The 17,399-nt window shown below is 43.4% G+C and overlaps 1 protein-coding gene across 1 annotated transcript; it reads left to right on the forward strand.

The window, feature by feature from the left end:
• The first annotated feature begins 12,552 nt into the window (after positions 1-12,552).
• Positions 12,553-17,066, forward strand: LOC132827301 (endoplasmic reticulum resident protein 29-like). The gene is made up of 3 exons (XM_060843938.1): positions 12,553-12,690; positions 14,211-14,349; positions 14,886-17,066. The coding sequence occupies exons 1-3, from the start codon at positions 12,568-12,570 to the stop codon at positions 15,386-15,388; spliced, it is 765 nt and encodes a 254-aa protein (XP_060699921.1). The 5' UTR covers positions 12,553-12,567; the 3' UTR covers positions 15,389-17,066.
• Positions 17,067-17,399: the final 333 nt, after the last annotated feature.

Here is a 17,399-nt window from a genome sequence, read left to right on the forward strand (position 1 = left end):
AGTTGCCACTCACCTTTCTGAACTCCAGAGAAAACAAATCCAGTCTGTTTGACATTTTTCCCACAAGACAATCTGCTCACATCAATCTAGTAAACCTCTGCTGAACTGTCTCCAATGTATTTATATTCTAGTATTGTGCAATCTGGTATTGTGCAATCATACAGGATTGATTAGTAAATTACATTACAGTAACCTGTAGGTTTGAGCGATATAAGAATTTCATATTACATTTGTGAATGATGTGGTTAAGTCAGTAATTAGGATCTTAAACTGAAACAAAGCCATTTATGGGACATATGAAAAGTGAATTAGCTGGGTAGACTGGCAAATAGATTGCATGATATAGTGTTTGATAAGCAATGACAAACTCCTAACAAAATAATTCATAGTTCCCTATGATTATACATTCCCTTAAGAAATGAAAACTCCACTGGAAAATGGTTCAACTGGGGCTAACGAGAGTAAATAAAGGTAGTGTTAGATTGAAAGAAGAGGCTAACAATATAGTCAAGAACAAAGCAAATCTGATGATAAAATTTAAAATCATTACCAGGAAAATATTTAAAAGAAGGAGAAAATAGAATATGAGAGTAATCTAGCAAGAAATTAAAGAACATATAATAAATATAGGAGATGAAAATGGGAGCAGCCCGTTAAAACCTGAAGTCTAACCTCAGTGTTAATGCTGGAAAAATATAAAATGCCCGGTAGAAAATGGTGTTGACCATTGATGGCTTTTTTTCTTAATTTTTGTCCTTTCCTCTCATCAAGATGTTATCCATGTTGGTGAAAGTCTCTTTCTGGTAGCTCAGTGGAACTGGCTATTCTATCATAATGTTCAACACAACCTGATCCTATTCTCATCCTTATTTGTCAGGCTGTGCTTTCTGACACTGTTGAGCATCCACGTTAGAAACCTTTCTGGAAAGGCTAACCAGTTAGGTAATTAGTTTGGAGTATTTATCTGATTTCCCAGACACTGATTTTTCCCTGTGCAAAGGGAATTTTGGGTAATGGCAATATAATCTTACAGCACGTTAGGAGCCCACTGGACCCCTTGTGACTGTAGGATTCATACTGCTGCCCCAGTTGAGTTTGACTAACTAAACATATTTACAATGTTTTCTAAATTTCAGTAGTGACAACATTTCAAGGCGCCTGTAAAATATTTTGGGATAGTCTAAGTTTGTAAAAAGGTGCTACATATATAGAAGATATTTATTTCCTGCTATTAATTCCTGATCTAAATGGAAGTGAAATTGATAAATGATAATGCATGTCAATTAGACAATAATAATACTTGACTGTTTAAGCTTGGAATTAATACAGGGTATTTCTCATATTAGAATAGTTTCACTTTTCCTTGTAGTGAGCACGCAGGATGAATTGCGTTTGTGTTGAGGTTTAGAATTTGCTTAATTAAAGATCATAAAATGTTAGAAATGCTCTGTGCAGAGAGAAACAGAGCTATTGTTTCATACATTTTTCTCTCTCTATAGTTGTTACCAGACCTGCTGAGTATCTCCATCACTCGAGAGTGTGGTGCTGGAAAAGCACAGCAGGTCAGGCAGCATCCAAGGAGCAGGAAAATCGATGTTTCGGGCAAAAGCCCTTCACGATTCTCCTGCTCCTCGGATGCTGCCTGACCTGCTATGCTTTTCCAGCACCAAACTCTCAACTCTGATCTCCAACATCTGCAGTCCTCACTTTCCCCTATCTCCAGCACTGTCTAATTTTATGTCAAAATTTCTAACATCTGCAGTTTTCCATTTTGCATGTCAGAATAAGAGAAAAAATTTTTAAATCAGGGGCATAATAATGAATGCTTAAAATAATATAATCTAATTGCCTAAATGGGAAATCCATGACAAAGCAATTTAATAGGCTTTAAAATGAAAACAAATTTGTGAGGATGTGTATGAGGCATACTTGGATTTTAGCAATGCTCTTGACACAGTATCCTACAGAAACTTGTTCAGAAATTTGTTCCACATGATGGTACTGGTAGTATCTTGAGATGGGACGAAATCATGAGAGGGTAATGATACAAGAATCTACCTGATAATGTGGAAAACTTTCCAGGGACATCTTGTTCATGAAAAGCAGAACAAATCCAAAATGGCCAATCTCAATCAGTCTATACCTGATCATCAGCAAAGAGATGGAACGTGTCATCAACAGTGCTATTCGGCAGCATTTAATGAGAAATAACCTGCTCACTGACACCCAGTTTGGGTTTTGCTAGGGCCATTCACTCTTGACCTCACTACATGGTCCAAACATGGACTAAATAGATGAACTCCAGAGTTGAGGTGAGACTGAAGGCTTTTGAAATCAAGGAAACATTTTACCAAGTATGGTCTCAAGTAGCCCTTGCAATATTAGAGCAAATTGACATCAGGAAGAAAACTCTCCACTAGTTGGAGTCACACTAAGCACAAGGAAAAGTGATTGTGTTTGTTGGCGGTAAATCCCCTCAGTCCCAGAATATCACTGCAAGAGTTTCTCTTAGTAGTGTCCTGGACTGAACATTTTCAGCTATTTCATCAATGATCTTGCCTCATAAGTTCAGAAGTGAAGACATTTGTTGATGATTGCAAAGTTTTCAGAAGTATTTGTGATACCTTATATGCTCTTATGCAGCAAGATCTGAACAACATTCTGACTTGGGCTAATAACTGGCAAGTAACATTCATACCACACAAGTGCCAAGCAATCACGATCTCCAAAAAAACACAATCTGACCTTCCCATTTGATGGCGTTACCATTGTTGAATGCTCCCACTATCAACATCCTGGGAATTACCATTGACCCAAAAATCAAACTTATTAACCATTTAAATAATGTGGCTACAAGAGCCAATCACAGGCTAGGAATCCTGCAAGTCACTTCCTGACCACCAATGCCTGATCACCATCTACAAGGCACAAGCATGACTGTGATGGAATACTCTCCACTTGGTTGGATGGATGCAGCTCTATATGGTATACCATCCAGGAAAAAAGCAGCCTGCTTGATTGGAACCTATCTACCTCCTTTAACATTCATTCCCTTCACCACCAATGCACAGAGGTCACAAAGTGTACCATCTGCAGGATGCACTGCAATGATTCACCAAGGCTCTTTAGACAAACCCATAACTTCTACGACCAAGAAGGACAGGGATAAATGGAAACACCACTACCTGCAAGTTCCCATCTAATCCACACACCAGACTTGGAAATACATCACTGATCCCTTGCTACTGCCAGGCAAAAATCCTGAAACTTCTGTCCTAACAGTCGTATGGTTTCCCTATAGTACCAAGCACTGCACCAGTTCAAGATGGCAGCTTACCACCTCCTTTGCCTGGGCAATAAAGTCTGGCCCAGCCAGTGATGCCCACATCCCATTAACAAATAAAAAAGAATCCATGTGGATAAGAAAATTCTGAATTTTGGGTTTGATGAGTAGATTCTTGCAAGACTTGGTATTGGGTTGCTTATTCTTCGATGTTTTCTTAATGTCTATGACAGTGTCAATAACTTAATCTCAAATGCTGCGGATAAACTCAAAATGGCAATGTTAGATGAAAAAGGTAACAAACTGCAACTCAAAATTGTTTGGGAGGTGAGTAGACAATTGACACATGCAGTTTGATGTAGATCCAACAAGTGTAAAGACATGGATTCAGGGAAACCAGAAAATTAAAGGAAAATATTGAGGGAGATGAGATTAGCAAATAGATCTGGGAGTTGTGGGTAATGTGAAATCTGTGTTTACTCAGGTTATAGCTACTGAACATGTGCAAAGGAAGCAATGTTTTAGTGTTGTCAGATCTCATAGAATTGAAGCTTGGGTCTACAGGCACTCTCTGAACAGCTGTGATATATAGTTATGTTCAATAAATCCTGTTGCTATTCATTTACAAGTGTGATCCTGCAATGTTACAAGATTCATTGGAGATGGTTATCTCATGAGAATAAGCTGATGCTTGGCGAAAGTCAAAAATAAGTGTGCTAGATTGAGTTTTTTTTAGAAAGGAAGCGTGAGGGATTCAAGATGGTGGTGACTCAGTAGGTCCGAGTTTGTTGAGCCAGGACCCAGACAAAGTGGAGTATCTGCCCTCCCTTCACTTCTTAAACTACTAAAAATAGTTTTTTTTCCATCTGTTATAGCCATTTTACACTAAACTTTAGCAGTTTGATACATTTTAAAATGACCAAAGGTAAAGGAACACGGAGTTTCCAAAAGGCAGGGACCTCCCCACCACCGCAACAGATACGTCCTCAGCCGCTCCGGGGGACTTAACAGTAGAGGCGAGCCTGTATCGGAGTTTGTCAAGCTCTGAGAGAGGTTCAGTACTTCGATGGAGGAGACCCAGTGGGAGTTGATCTCGGTCATGCTGCAGAAGCAGGACTGGGAGATCGAGAGCATCGGGCAGCGTGTTGGAGAGCTGGAGCAATGGGCCGCGGCCTCCAAGTCCGCAGCTGAACTTCTGTGGGTCAGGAAAGGGCTCTGAAACAAAGAGTCCGGGCTTTGGAAGAGCAGATTGATGACCTCGAAAATCGAGGTTGTCGGAAGAATATCCAGTTGCTGGGCCTTCCTGAACGGGAGGAAGAAGGCCAGCTTGTTAACTTTTTGGAGCAATGGCTCCCACAAGTGCTGAGTCTGAGTTAGGCCGGGTGCGGGTTGAGCGGGCCCACCAACGTCATGGTGTGCAGGCCCAGGTCAGACCACCACCCCCGCCTGGGCCTAGTGCAACTCCAGCACTACAAGAGACAAACAAATGCTGCTGGAGGCCTCCAAAGCACTGGGGAAGGATTCTCAAGCTATGGTATACGAGAGATCCAAAATAATGCTGTTTCAGGTTTTCTCTCCAGTCATGGTATGCAAGAGGAAAGTGTTTGACGAGGTAAGGAAGCGTCTGAGGGACCTAAATATTCAGTATTCCATGAGATAACTGGCAACATTGTGCTTCAGTCACGAGGGTCTATGTATAATTTTGGATCGCTGGAAAAAGCAAAAGAAATTTTGGACGCTCTTAGATAGACTGATTGACCTGAATTATATGGACATTATTTGGTTGTTGGGGTGATTTTGAATTTTGAGTTTTCCTTTATTATATGTTGGGATTGTAATTTTATATATTTTATTTCATGTTGCTGCTTTGCCAAGAATGCCTAGGGTAATAATATGGAAGGGAAGGGTTGGATGCCCACTTTTAATTTCCTTGTTATAAGATATTGATATTTGTTTAACTTAGTTTGCGATGTCTGGGGCAAGAGCGTGGCCCTAGCTGGAAGATGTCAGGATGGGATTATGGGATGGTAGGAGAGCCCCCTATGGACAAGGGGGAAAATCTCCTTTTAATTATGTTTTATGTTGCTATTTCTTAGGAGTAGTTTTTAGTAGTTTTGTTTTAGTAGTTACAAAGGTTGTATTTTAAAATTTGTGTGAATTGTTTACGGTCTCTAATCAAAGCTTTTTGAGTAGGGTTCTTCCTTGCGGGGGGTCTCGGATGTTCCTGAGTGATCATGGCTAGTCATTCGTTTAAATGGGGTTTATAAAGTGTCGCAGATCTACTAATAATATCAGAAGAGCGCTAAATATGTTACAAGTCTGCCAGCAAAGTGTGATATCAGGATTAGTCGTCACCCTAGATGCAGAGAAAGTGTTCGACCGATTGGAATGGCCGTACCTTTTTTATACTATGGAGCAGTTTGGTCTTGGAGAGGACTTTACCAAATGGGTCACAGTGCTGGATAATGACCTGAAAGCAGCGGTGATTACCAATGGCGTAGGATCAGATAGTTTTAGGGTTGGCAGAAGTTGTCAAGGGTGCCCTCTTTCGTCACTATTATTTACACTAGTGATCGAATCGCTGGCGGAAGCCATCCGAACGGACTCCAATGTACCCTTGGAGGTAGGATCAGGCAAGCATAAAATTACTCTTTCTGTGGATGACGTCCTTCTTTTCTTAAATGATCCATTAACATCTGTTCCCCACCCCCCCTTAATTCAAGTGGTTAATTTATTGAGCATGTTTTCAGAATACAAAATTAATTTTATGAAATCAGAGGCCATGCTGGTAGGAGGTCTTACCAACGTATCCAACTTTGCGGATGGAAACCGCTTCCCCTTTCAGGAAGGTTTTCTCTATTTAGGTATTTTTATTACCCTCGGTATTTGGTCAGCTATATAAGGCTAACTATACGCATCTATTAGAGAAAATAAGGCAGGACCTCCAGCATTGGGAAGATCTCCCGATATCCTGGTTAGGAAGAATAGCTCTGGTCAAGATGAATCTTCTCCCTCGCCCATTATCCCCTTTGAGAATGCTTCCTTTGATGTTGCCGAGACAAGCCCTACGTAAGTTTTATGGTTGGCTTGGTTCCTTTGTTTGGAATCATGGATGGCCCTTTATTAAATTAGATAAATTACAGCTCTCACAAGAAAGGGGAGATCTAGATTTCCCGGATTTTAGGAAGTACCAATTGAGCTCCCTGATATCATATGTGGCTGATTGGGCCTCTCGCGATCCACAATCAGTTTGGCTGGATATCGAGACTTCCCAAGCAAAAGGCCCCCTCATCAACCTATTGTTTATGGATAAGATGAGAACTGTCACGGATAAGATGAGATTAGGGTAGCCTGGTGGCTCAGTGGTTACTGCCTCACAGCAGCAGGGTCCCAGGTTCAATTCCAGCCTCAAGCAACCGTCTGTGTGGAGTTTGCACAGTCTCTCCGTGTCTGCATGGGTTTCCTCCAGGTGCTCCAGTTTGCTCCCACAGTCCAAAGATGTGCAGGTCAGGTGAATTGGCCATGCTAAATTGCCCATCGTGTTAGGTGCATTAGTCAGGGAGAAATGGGTCTGGTGGGTTACTCTTTGGAGGGTCAGTGTGGACTAGTTGGGCCAAAGGGCCTGTTTCTGCACTGTAGGCAATCTAATCTAACTGTGTGCCCAATTGTCCTAAACACAATCAAAGCTTGGAGGATGATTCGACAGGGTGAGGATGATCCACAAAAAAAACCTTCCCCTTTCTTTCGATAGTGGGAATGTTGGGATTTCAGCAACGTTTGACTGATGCTGGATTTAAATTTTGGGAGTCTAGAGGCATCTCCTGTTTGGGTGTTCTGTTCGATGGGGAGGTCATGTTCGAACAGTTGTGACAGAAATTTGGGCTACCTAGCAAGGATCTCTTTCCACATTTTCAAGTATGAGACTTCATGCAAAAAAAGACCACATTGATGGCTAATCTGTACAAATCAGATATGGAGGGGAGAGTGCTTTGGCCGATGAGTGCATCCTTGGTCAGGGTAAAAAGTGAGGTCTGCAGATGCTAGAGATCAGAGCTGAAAATGTGTTGCTGGTTAAAGCACAACAGGTTAGGCAGCATCCAAGGAACAGGAAATTCGATGTTTCGGGCCAGAGCCCTTCATCAGGAAGGGCTCTGGCCCGAAACATCGAATTTCCTGTTCCTTGGATGCTGCCTAACCTGTTGTGCTTTAACCAGCAACACATTTTCAGCATCCTTGGTCAGTAACACTCGTTAGGTAATAAGGTATCGAAGGACATGGAATGGCCAGAAAAACCTGGACTCTAGAATTAGGGGTGCAAATCTCCTCAGAGATGTAGGAGGACATCTGGGAAAATGCCAGGAAGATCTCTATCTGTAATAGGGCTCAAGCTATTCAATTGAAGATACTTCATAGGGCTCTTGTGGCACCAGAGTGGCTTGCAAAGTTTAAGGTAGGAGCATCCTCAGTGTGCCTAAATGTAAAATAGAAGTTGGTACTCTCACTCATTGTCTGTGAACATGCCATAAGATCCGTAAATATTGGGACAGAGTAGCGAATGCCTTGGCAAAGATTATTGGAACTGAGATTGGGCTGGACTCAGTGTCTCTCCTTTTGGGCTTTCCAAATCTTCCTTCTCTAGATGCATACAGGAAGAAACTATTTACTATCCTCTCCTTTTGTGTGAGGAAAAATGTTTTAGAAAGCCGGATATTGGAAAGTCGCCCAGGACTTTTGAATTGGCTTGGGATAGTTATGGAATATATCCCTTTGGACTTCTTATGAAAACAGAATTATTCTATAGAACATGGCAGCCCTTTTTGAACTACATTGATGCAGATGGATCGGCCATACTGTTTAGGGCCTTTGATTAGCCATGAGGATAATGTCTGCTGGTTCGGGGGCTCCTGGGAGGACGAATCCTGTAGAGGACTTGATATAATTTTATTTTGAATGCTTATTTATTTATCCTCTTTTTTTTTGTTAGTTGTATACTGTATTGTAGTTTTCTTAATATAGAGTTTTTTTTCTTATATCTTACTTTGTGTTTTGGTAGTCTGTCGAGTTGATTAGTAATTTGTTTCCTTTTATTATATTGTAAAGTGGTTACACTATTTTGTATTATGTGAGCATAAGAGGTACAGTTAGTAAGTTTGCAGATGACACCAAAATTGGAGGTATAGTGGACAGCGAAGAGGGTTACCTCAGATTACAACAGGATCTAGACCAGGTGGGCCAATGGGCTGAGAAGTGGCAGATGGAGTTTAATTCAGATAAATGCAAGGTGCTGCATTTTGGGAAAGCAAATCTTAGTAGGACTTATATACTTAGTGGAGTATTGCTGAACAGAGAGGCCTTGAAATGCAGGTTCATAGTTCCTTGAAAGTGGAGGCTCAGGTAGGATAGTGAAGAAGGTGTTTGGTAAGCTTTCCTTTATTGGTCAGAGTATTGAGTATAGGAGTTAGGAGGTCATGCTGTGTCTGTACAGGATATTGGTTAGGCCACTGTTGGAATATTGCGTGCAATTCTGGTCTCCTTCCTATAGGAAAGAGGTTGTGAAACTTGAAAGAGTTCAGAAAAGATTTACAAGGATGTTGCCAGGGTTGGAGGATTTCAGCTATAGGGAGAGGCTGAACAGGCTGGGGCTGATTTCCTGGAACATTGGAGGCTGAGGGGTGACCTTATAGAGGTTTACAAAATTATGAGGGGCATGGATAGGGTAGATAGTCTTTTCCCTGGGGTCGGGGACTCCAGAACTAGAGGGCATAGGTTTAGGTGAGAGGGGAAAGATATAAAAGAGACGTATTGGGCAACCTTTTTCACACAGAGGGTGGTACGTGTATGGAATGAGCCACCAGAGGAAGTGGTGGAGGCTGGTACAATTGCAACTTTTAAGAGGCATTTGGATGGGTATATGAATAGGAAGGGTTTGGAGGGATATGGGCTGGGTGCTGGCAGGTGGGACTAGATTGGGTTGGGATATATGGTCGGTATGGATGGGTTAGATCGAAGGGTCTGTTTCCATGCTGTACAACTCTATAACTCTTTGAAATGACAACACTAGAATATTAAAAAGAATGCAAATAAGGAATGGGAATCATTTTATTTTTGATGGTCTTTGAAGTATTTGCTGTGGTTTGGATCTGAATTCGTTGCTTGCCAGTGTGGGTGGAGACAGATCTGGTTGTGACTTCCATAAAAGAATTGTTTACGTGCCCGAAGAGAGGAAAAAATGCAAGGGCTGGGGATGACAGTGTAGTGAGACCAGCAGAATAGCAAAGAACTAGCTCGTTCCACAGTGCCATATCTAGGGAAGGAAAACGGGATCCAGGCAGAGTCACTACTGTGAACCATGCACAAAATACTGTGTCTCCTTGTGGCTGACTCAGAAACAAGGTCAGAGATTGGCAGTAAATTTCCTGCCATCTAAAGCAAGAAAACATGATATTCAAAGTTGAATGTAATTGAAAATAAAACTCAAAACACAGGATGGTGTTCCAGCACAGTAAACCACTCAGTTTACCAGACTCATCCTATCAGTCCCATTCCACCGCCTCCACATCCCCAACATTTCATTTTTGCTTCTTCAAGACTTTTTGAAAGCCGCAATTGAATCTGCCTCTACCCTGATGCTCTTACCTGCCCTCGATCTCTTCATAGCCAACTGCCGCCGCGACATTAACCACCTCAACCTGTCCACCCCTCTTACCCACTCCAACCTCTCACCCTCGGATCGTGTAGCCCTCCACTCCCTCCGCTCCAACCCCAACCTCACTATCAAACCAGCAGACAAGGGAGGCACGGTGGTAGCTTGGCGCACCGATCTTTACATTGCTGAGGCTAAATGCCAGCTCGCGGACACCTCCTACTGTCCCCTTGACCATGACCCCACCAGCAAACCATCATCTCCCAGACCATCCATAACCTCATCACCTCAGGGAATCTCCCACCCACCGCCTCCAACCTCATAGTCCCACAACCCCGCACCGTCCGTTTCTACCTCCTGCCCAAAAGTCTGACTGCCCCGGCTGACCCATTGTCTCAGCCTGCTCCTGCCCCACCGAACTCATCTCTGCATACCTCGACACCGTCCTGTCCCCCTTAATCCAAGAACTCTCCACCTACGTTCGGGACATCACCCACGCCCTCCACCTCCTCCATGAATTTCGCTTCCCGGCCCCCAACGCCTTATCTTCACCACGGACATCCAGTCCTTATACACCTCCATCCCTCATCACAAAGGCCTCAAAGCCCACCACTTCTTCCTTTCCCACCGACCCAACCAGTACCCTTCCACTGACACCTTCCTTCGACTGACTGAACTGGTCCTCACTCTGGACAACTTCTCTTTCCAATCCTCCCACTTCCTCCAAACGAAAGGAGTAGCCATGGACACCCGCATGGGCCCCAGCTATGCCTGCTTCTTCATTGGACATGTGGAACAGTCCATCTTCTGCAGCTACACTGGCACCAACCCCACCTTTTCCTCCGCTACATCGATGACTGTATCGGCGCTACCTCGTGCACCCACGAGGAGGTTGAACAGTTCATCCACTTGGAGGAGAAAGTGAGGACTGCAGACGCTGGAGATCAGAGCTGAAAATGTGTTGCTGGAAAAGTGCAGCAGGTCAGGCAGCATCCAAAGAGCAGGAGAATCGACGTTTCGGACATGAGCCCTTCTTCAGGAATGCCCGAAACGTCGATTCTCCTGCTCTTTGGATGTTGCCTGACATGCTGCGCTTTTCCAGCAACACATTTTCAGTTCATCCACTTTACTAACACCTTCCACCCCGACCTCAAATTTACCTGGACCGTCTCAGACTCCTCCCTCGCCTTCCTAGACCTCTCCATTTCTATCTCAGGCGACCGAGTCAACACGGACACTTACTGTAAACCGATCGACTCCCACAGGTACCTAGATTACACCTCCTCCCACCCTGCCCTCTGTAAAAACGCCATCCCATATTCTGAATTCCTTCACCTCCACCACATCCTCCACTTCCTGCTCCTCCACCCTTGAACCCCGTCCCTCCAATCGCCACCAGGACAGAACCCCACTGGTCCTCACCCACCACCCCACCAACCTCCAGATACATCGTATCATCCTTCGTCATTTCCGCCACCTCCAAACAGACCCCACCACCAAGGATATATTTCCCTCCCCTCCCCTATCAGCGTTCCAGAAAGACTACGCCCTCCGCGACTCCGTCACATCCACACCCCCCACCAACTCAACCTCCACTCCCAGTACCTTCCCCTGCAACAGCAAGAAATGCAAAACTTGCGCCCACACCTCCCCCCTCACTTCCCTCCAAAGCCCCAAGGAATCCTTCCATATCCGTCAGAAATTCACCTGCACCTCCACACACATCATTTACTGCATCCGCTGCACCCGATGTGACCTTCTCTGCATTGGGGAGACAGGCCGCCTACTTGCGGAATGTTTCAGAGAACACCTCTGGGACACCCACACCGACCAACCCAACCGCCCTGTGGCTGAACACCTTAATTCCCCCTCCCACTCCGCCAAGGACATGCAGGTCCTTGGCCTCCTCCATCGCCAGACCATGGCAACACGACGCCTGGAGGAAGAGCGCCTCATCTTCTGCCTGGGAACCATCCAACCACAAGGGATGAATGCAGATTTCTCCAGCTTCCTTATTTCCCCTCCCCCCACCTTATCTCAGTCCCAACCCTTGGACTCAGCACCGCCTTCTTGACCTGCAATCTTCTTCCAGACCTCTCCAACCCCCCCACTCCGGCCTATCACCCTCACCTTAACCTCCTTCCACCTATCGCATTCCCAACACCCCTCCCCCAAGTCCCTCCTCCCTACTTTTATCTTAGCCTACTTGGCACACCTTCCTCATTCCTGAAGAAGGGCTTATACCTGAAACGTTGATTCTCCCGTTCCTTGGATGCTGCCTGACCTGCTGCGCTGTTCCAGCAACACATTTTTAACCTCTACGCTAATGCTGCCTGGCTTGCTGTGTTCTTCTGCTTGTATACTTTGGATTCCAGTATCTGCACTTTGTCTCTACCCATTGTCAATGCATTCCCCATCCTATGCACGGTGCTTTTAAAATAATTCAAAAACTTTCAATAAAACAATACCCATTCCATGCCTGCATGCATCCTAATTATGTATGTAGTGTTGGCTTTCTAGTAACAGAACACGTTGCCTGCACTCGAAGATATTAATCTGTACAACTGGAGGGCTGGAAGTTATTTGCATGAAACTCCCAGCCCTAAAGATCACATGGTGCTGATGTGAGGCACAGTAAACCATGGCAGCAGTTAGCAGCTCTTTCCTGCTCTTTGTCGCTGCGGCGTTTCTGCATCTTTTTGTTCCTACTTGGGCCCTGCACACAGTCGGCTCACTCCCTCTGGACACGGTCACTTTCTACAAGGTGAGTGCACCCTGAAAACGCGGCGCTCATGTTAAACATTTGATTCGCAGGCGGGCAAACGGGAACTTCCTCGGTGCTACATCTGAAATAAACTCGACAGTGTCATAACTCATTTGACACCTTGCAGCTCTGAAACAAAAAATGATTTGACAATCACCTGATGAAGGAGCGACGCTCCGAAAGCTGGTGTGCTTCGAATTAAACCTGTTGGACTAGAACCTGGTGTTGTGTGATTTTTAACTGAAAAAGAAACGATGGGGCAATATCCAACGGCAAAGAAAAAGCACAACGTGGAAATGCCCAGGATACCAATCGAAACGGATTTTGTTCAGTGACAGGTTTCTATCAGACGCTAAGGAAATTAAACCTGATCGACTGCCTTGTGTTTGTTTTAAATAGGTTGAAGTGAATTAGACAGTGAGTAAAGGCGAGAATGAAATGCACGGGTTTGCTGATCAATCCAGTTTTAAAAATGGCAATTAATTTGAGAAGAGTGTAGCAGTGTGCACGGGCAGAGTTTGCAACATTGCCACTGTGTCAGTGCAGTGTATCTTTATCATGACGGGGAGGGGGGGTCCTCGAGGACTGATGGTGCAGAATTTTCTGGCACCGGAATCTCTGCTGGGCACGGGACTTTGCTGTCATTCAGTCCGTTAACAGGGTGGTTAATAGAGGCTTTCATTTTGCATTGCCCTAGTGCGTTCCTCCAATAGGAAAATGACACAGCGAACAGCAATGAGCACTTCCCCACCAATCCTTTCTGCACGCGTTTGTTTCACTTCCTCCCTCCCGCCCATCTCCTCCTCGTTTGCATCAATGTCGCTCCTTTTGTTTTCCCCAGCCCCACTCCCTTTCCCCCTCCCCATCTCTGCTTCAGTCACTAATTAGGCCAGAACAACGTGAGCTCACAGAATGTGCTAGAATCTGCAACTCAGTCACATGCAGCCATCATATCTGGTTATAAAGGTTACTTTTCTTACAAACAGGAATCACTGAAACAACGTCCCTCCTGGGTTGCAGCATTTAAAAAAATATAGAAGCCAAAGTTAAAAGTACGTAATAGGAAGAAAATGATAACAGAAAGAAAATGAATTCAGATTTACTCGTCAAATTTACCCCAAAATGCCACACACAATGTGGCAAAGACCGGTTACCAAATTCATGCCAAAAACCTCTATCAGAGAATGGGCGGGTGTTGGGAAACGTTGCACTTTTAATTCTGAACAGGAACTAGCTTCGTTAAATAGAACTTTTATTTTCATTGTTTTTGTATATGAGATGCAGAAAACATGTAAGACATAAAGACAAAGTATTGGAAATACTCGGTAGGCCTGGCAGGAGGTGTGAAGAGATAACACTGACCTTCCTGGTGGTTATCCAATGATTATATCGTGAGCAGATTGGTTGTGAGTAAAGGGAGCTTTGGGTCAGTTGTATTTGATGAAATGCAGTTTCAGACTACAAGAATTGTGCCAACCCAATAAATGGATCAACACCTAAAGTCTCAGTATTTCCTGCAGGTTATTCCCAAACAGAAGTATGTGCTGGTAAAGATTGACACACAGTATCCATATGGAGAGAAACAGGATGAGTTTAAGAAATTAGCAGAAAACTCTGCTTCCAGCAAGGAACTCTTGGTGGCTGAGGTGGGAATATCAGGTAGGAAGAGTTACTTGCTCAAGAATTAAACTAAGTGGTCAGAACCTCCTCTATTAAATGTCTGTGTCTTATATTGGTTAGTTCCCATGACAATTCCAATCATAGCTGAAACCATGTTCATATTCTTTGTGTTGTGCTTGTAAATAAATAAATACTAGGGGCCTCAGCCAGATAGCAGGTCTTATTCTGGTAGAATTTTTTTCTCAGTATAAACTATTGAGTGGCTATTTCAAACTGTGAGCTGGAATCGAGACCATGAAAAATAGAGAGCACATAATTTATTTCTTCTCCCAATTCTGTTTTCACATAAACACCTTTCATACACTGAGGACATTCCATACCACTCTCAGCCGGTAAATACTCTTACGAAAGGGTAGGGGAGAATTAGAAGCTTTTGTGCCAAGCTGTAGAGCCTGTGAGAATTGGGAGTGTTATGAGGGGAGGGGAAAGTGAGGAAAAACAATGTTTTAAAATATATAGTCAGACTTATACTATGAGAAATTATTTAACTTTAGATTTTTTAAATTCATAAACAGATTATGGTGAAAAGGAAAATTCAGAACTTGGCATGAAATACAAAGTGGAAAAGGATGACTATCCTGTCTATTTGCTTTTCACAAATGGGGATTTGGAGAATCCAGTCCACTACACTGGTGAGATTAAACAGGATGACATTCAGCAGTGGTTGAAGAGTAAAGGTGTGTGGGTCGGAATGCTCGGATGTCTGGAGGAGTATGACTCACTAGCTGCAGAGTTCCGCAGCACAAGCGCCCAGGAAAAGCGCCAGAAGATCATGGAGAAGGTGAAGGCCATGATACAGGAGATGCCAGAGTCTGAGCAAAAATCAGCAGAACAGTACCACAAAATTATGAGCAAGGTTCTGGCTCAAGGTGATTCATTTGTCCATTCCGAGATTGCACGGATTGGCAAACTGCTGGAAGAGAGCAAGATGAGTTCAGCTAAAAAAGTGGAGTTTCAGAAACGGAAGAACATCCTGAGCTCATTTCAAGTACCCAGTGTAGCAAAAGAGGATTTGTAAGAAGTAACTGGGATCTGTTGAAGTCCTGAAGTTTAAAAAAAAGCATTCTACTGTAAGCCATGTCACTGCTGAAATTGCTGAGGAGGATTAGATTATCCGGAGTCCACCTTCTCCCACTTATTCTCCTCAGTTGAAGGCTCTGACTGTTGTGCTATCTTAACAGAGCCTGATACTGTTCTCAAATGCCAGCTGGCATGAGGCACTGAATATATTACTTGTTTGTTGAATCCCCTTCATGCCAAAGCACCAAACTGAATTATGGCATCTTGCCACTCCTGTTAACTCAACAAATTTGGACTCAATCCTGGAATCCTCAGTCTGTCTGGCTCATAACAATACCCCTTCAAAGGTCTTAGGGTCTTTCATTGAAAGGGAATTTTCACCATGATTGTGGCAGCATTGTGCATGTTGAAACTGCAGGAGTATGTGCTAATGATGGGCTTTGACCAACATGCTTCATAGCTCAGAGTTGCCAGTTTCAGCTGTGCTACGCTAAAGGAGCTGCTGAACAGAAGCTGTCAGACTGCATTACCCTACCTTCATTTCAGACCAGGAGAAGCCTGTGACCAGGCCACTCATTCGTAATCAGCCAGGGAGTAGTGAGTGGCACAGGTAGACCAGTTCAGAAGAGGAAATACCATTAAGGAATGAAAGTTAAACCATAAACCTGTCTTCAAGCAGATGTCAAATAATATACAGTAGCGCCTCGACTTACGAACTCAATCCATTCCGGGACCCGGTTTGCGAACCGAATCAATTTTTCCCATTGTTCGGATAGCGTAAGAATGCTTGGATGGCTGTTCACAGTGCATGCGCCAAAGACGAACTGAATGAGATCACGCGGGGCTCCGAGAGCTTTTGCGTTCAAGCACGTAACAAAGCAGAACAATGAAACCACGTGGTTGCACACAGGCTTTTTGCGTCATACCTTGAATTTCGTATGTACGTTGAAGCAAAATTTTACTTACAATCCTGTTTGCAAACTGATTTGTTCGTGAAGGCGGTTGTTTGTATGTCAAGGCGCTACTGTATTTCAAAGTACAAGATTTTATAGAAACTATGAAGCTCTTCAGCAGTGACATGGACAAAAGTCTTTGTTTATAAACCTCTTAATTTAGTTTTTAATTCTTGGAAAATATTTTCTTCACTAACCTTTTGAGGGTTATTCCCAGTATTATTTCAATATGTAACAATCTGAAGCAGTACAAGTCTGCCCCCTTGCTTCCCACGTAGCGAGTTCCTCATGTCAAAAATGCCATAATGGGTGTAACCAAATGGAGGTCCGAAAGTCATTGCTAATAAATTCTAAAGAAGATTAAAACTCTATAGACTGTAATAGTGAGGCCTTTTTCACCCCCTCTCTCTGGGCTGTAATAGTCCTGAACAGCATTCCCTGATTCTCTTGTCACTGGCGAGCAAGAGGAGACGGAACAGTACAACGTTCCAACTAAGATCAAATGGGTCTCCACTTATAACTGATTGGCATGAGTGAAGGAGACGCAAGTATGAGAAAAAACACTCCTCTTCAAGTAAAAAGGCAACTTACAGTAAAACAAAGGAAAAGTATTCTCCAATTATGTTGACACCTGTTCGTTTCATCACTACCTATCTTTAGAGTTTCTCCCAACAGTTGATCTGTATAAGGATCACCCTGATGTGTAAATGATCTTGTGTTCTATTGCGAATTGTTTTAAAAAATCTTATTAAAAATGATAATTTACAATTAATCTTGCATATGGTGTATATATAACTGAGTCAATTTTAGTCAGGATGAAGTCATTTTACAGTCTGGAATTCAAAACAAGTTGCTTTCCCTTCCTAATAGTCTTGTGTCAATGATAGGAACTCTTGTATCATGGGTGAGAGTTTAAATTCCACATCAGGACTTGTGCATAATATATGCTGATACTTCTATACAGCATATCATTCAGGGAGTAATGCAACATGTTTGATGTTAGACAATAGGCCCTGGTAAGTGTACAGCTGAATTTAAAAGATGTCTTAGTACTAC

The sequence above is a fragment of the Hemiscyllium ocellatum genome, chromosome 24 (assembly GCF_020745735.1).
Source record: "Hemiscyllium ocellatum isolate sHemOce1 chromosome 24, sHemOce1.pat.X.cur, whole genome shotgun sequence".
NCBI classification, from domain to species: domain Eukaryota; kingdom Metazoa; phylum Chordata; class Chondrichthyes; order Orectolobiformes; family Hemiscylliidae; genus Hemiscyllium; species Hemiscyllium ocellatum.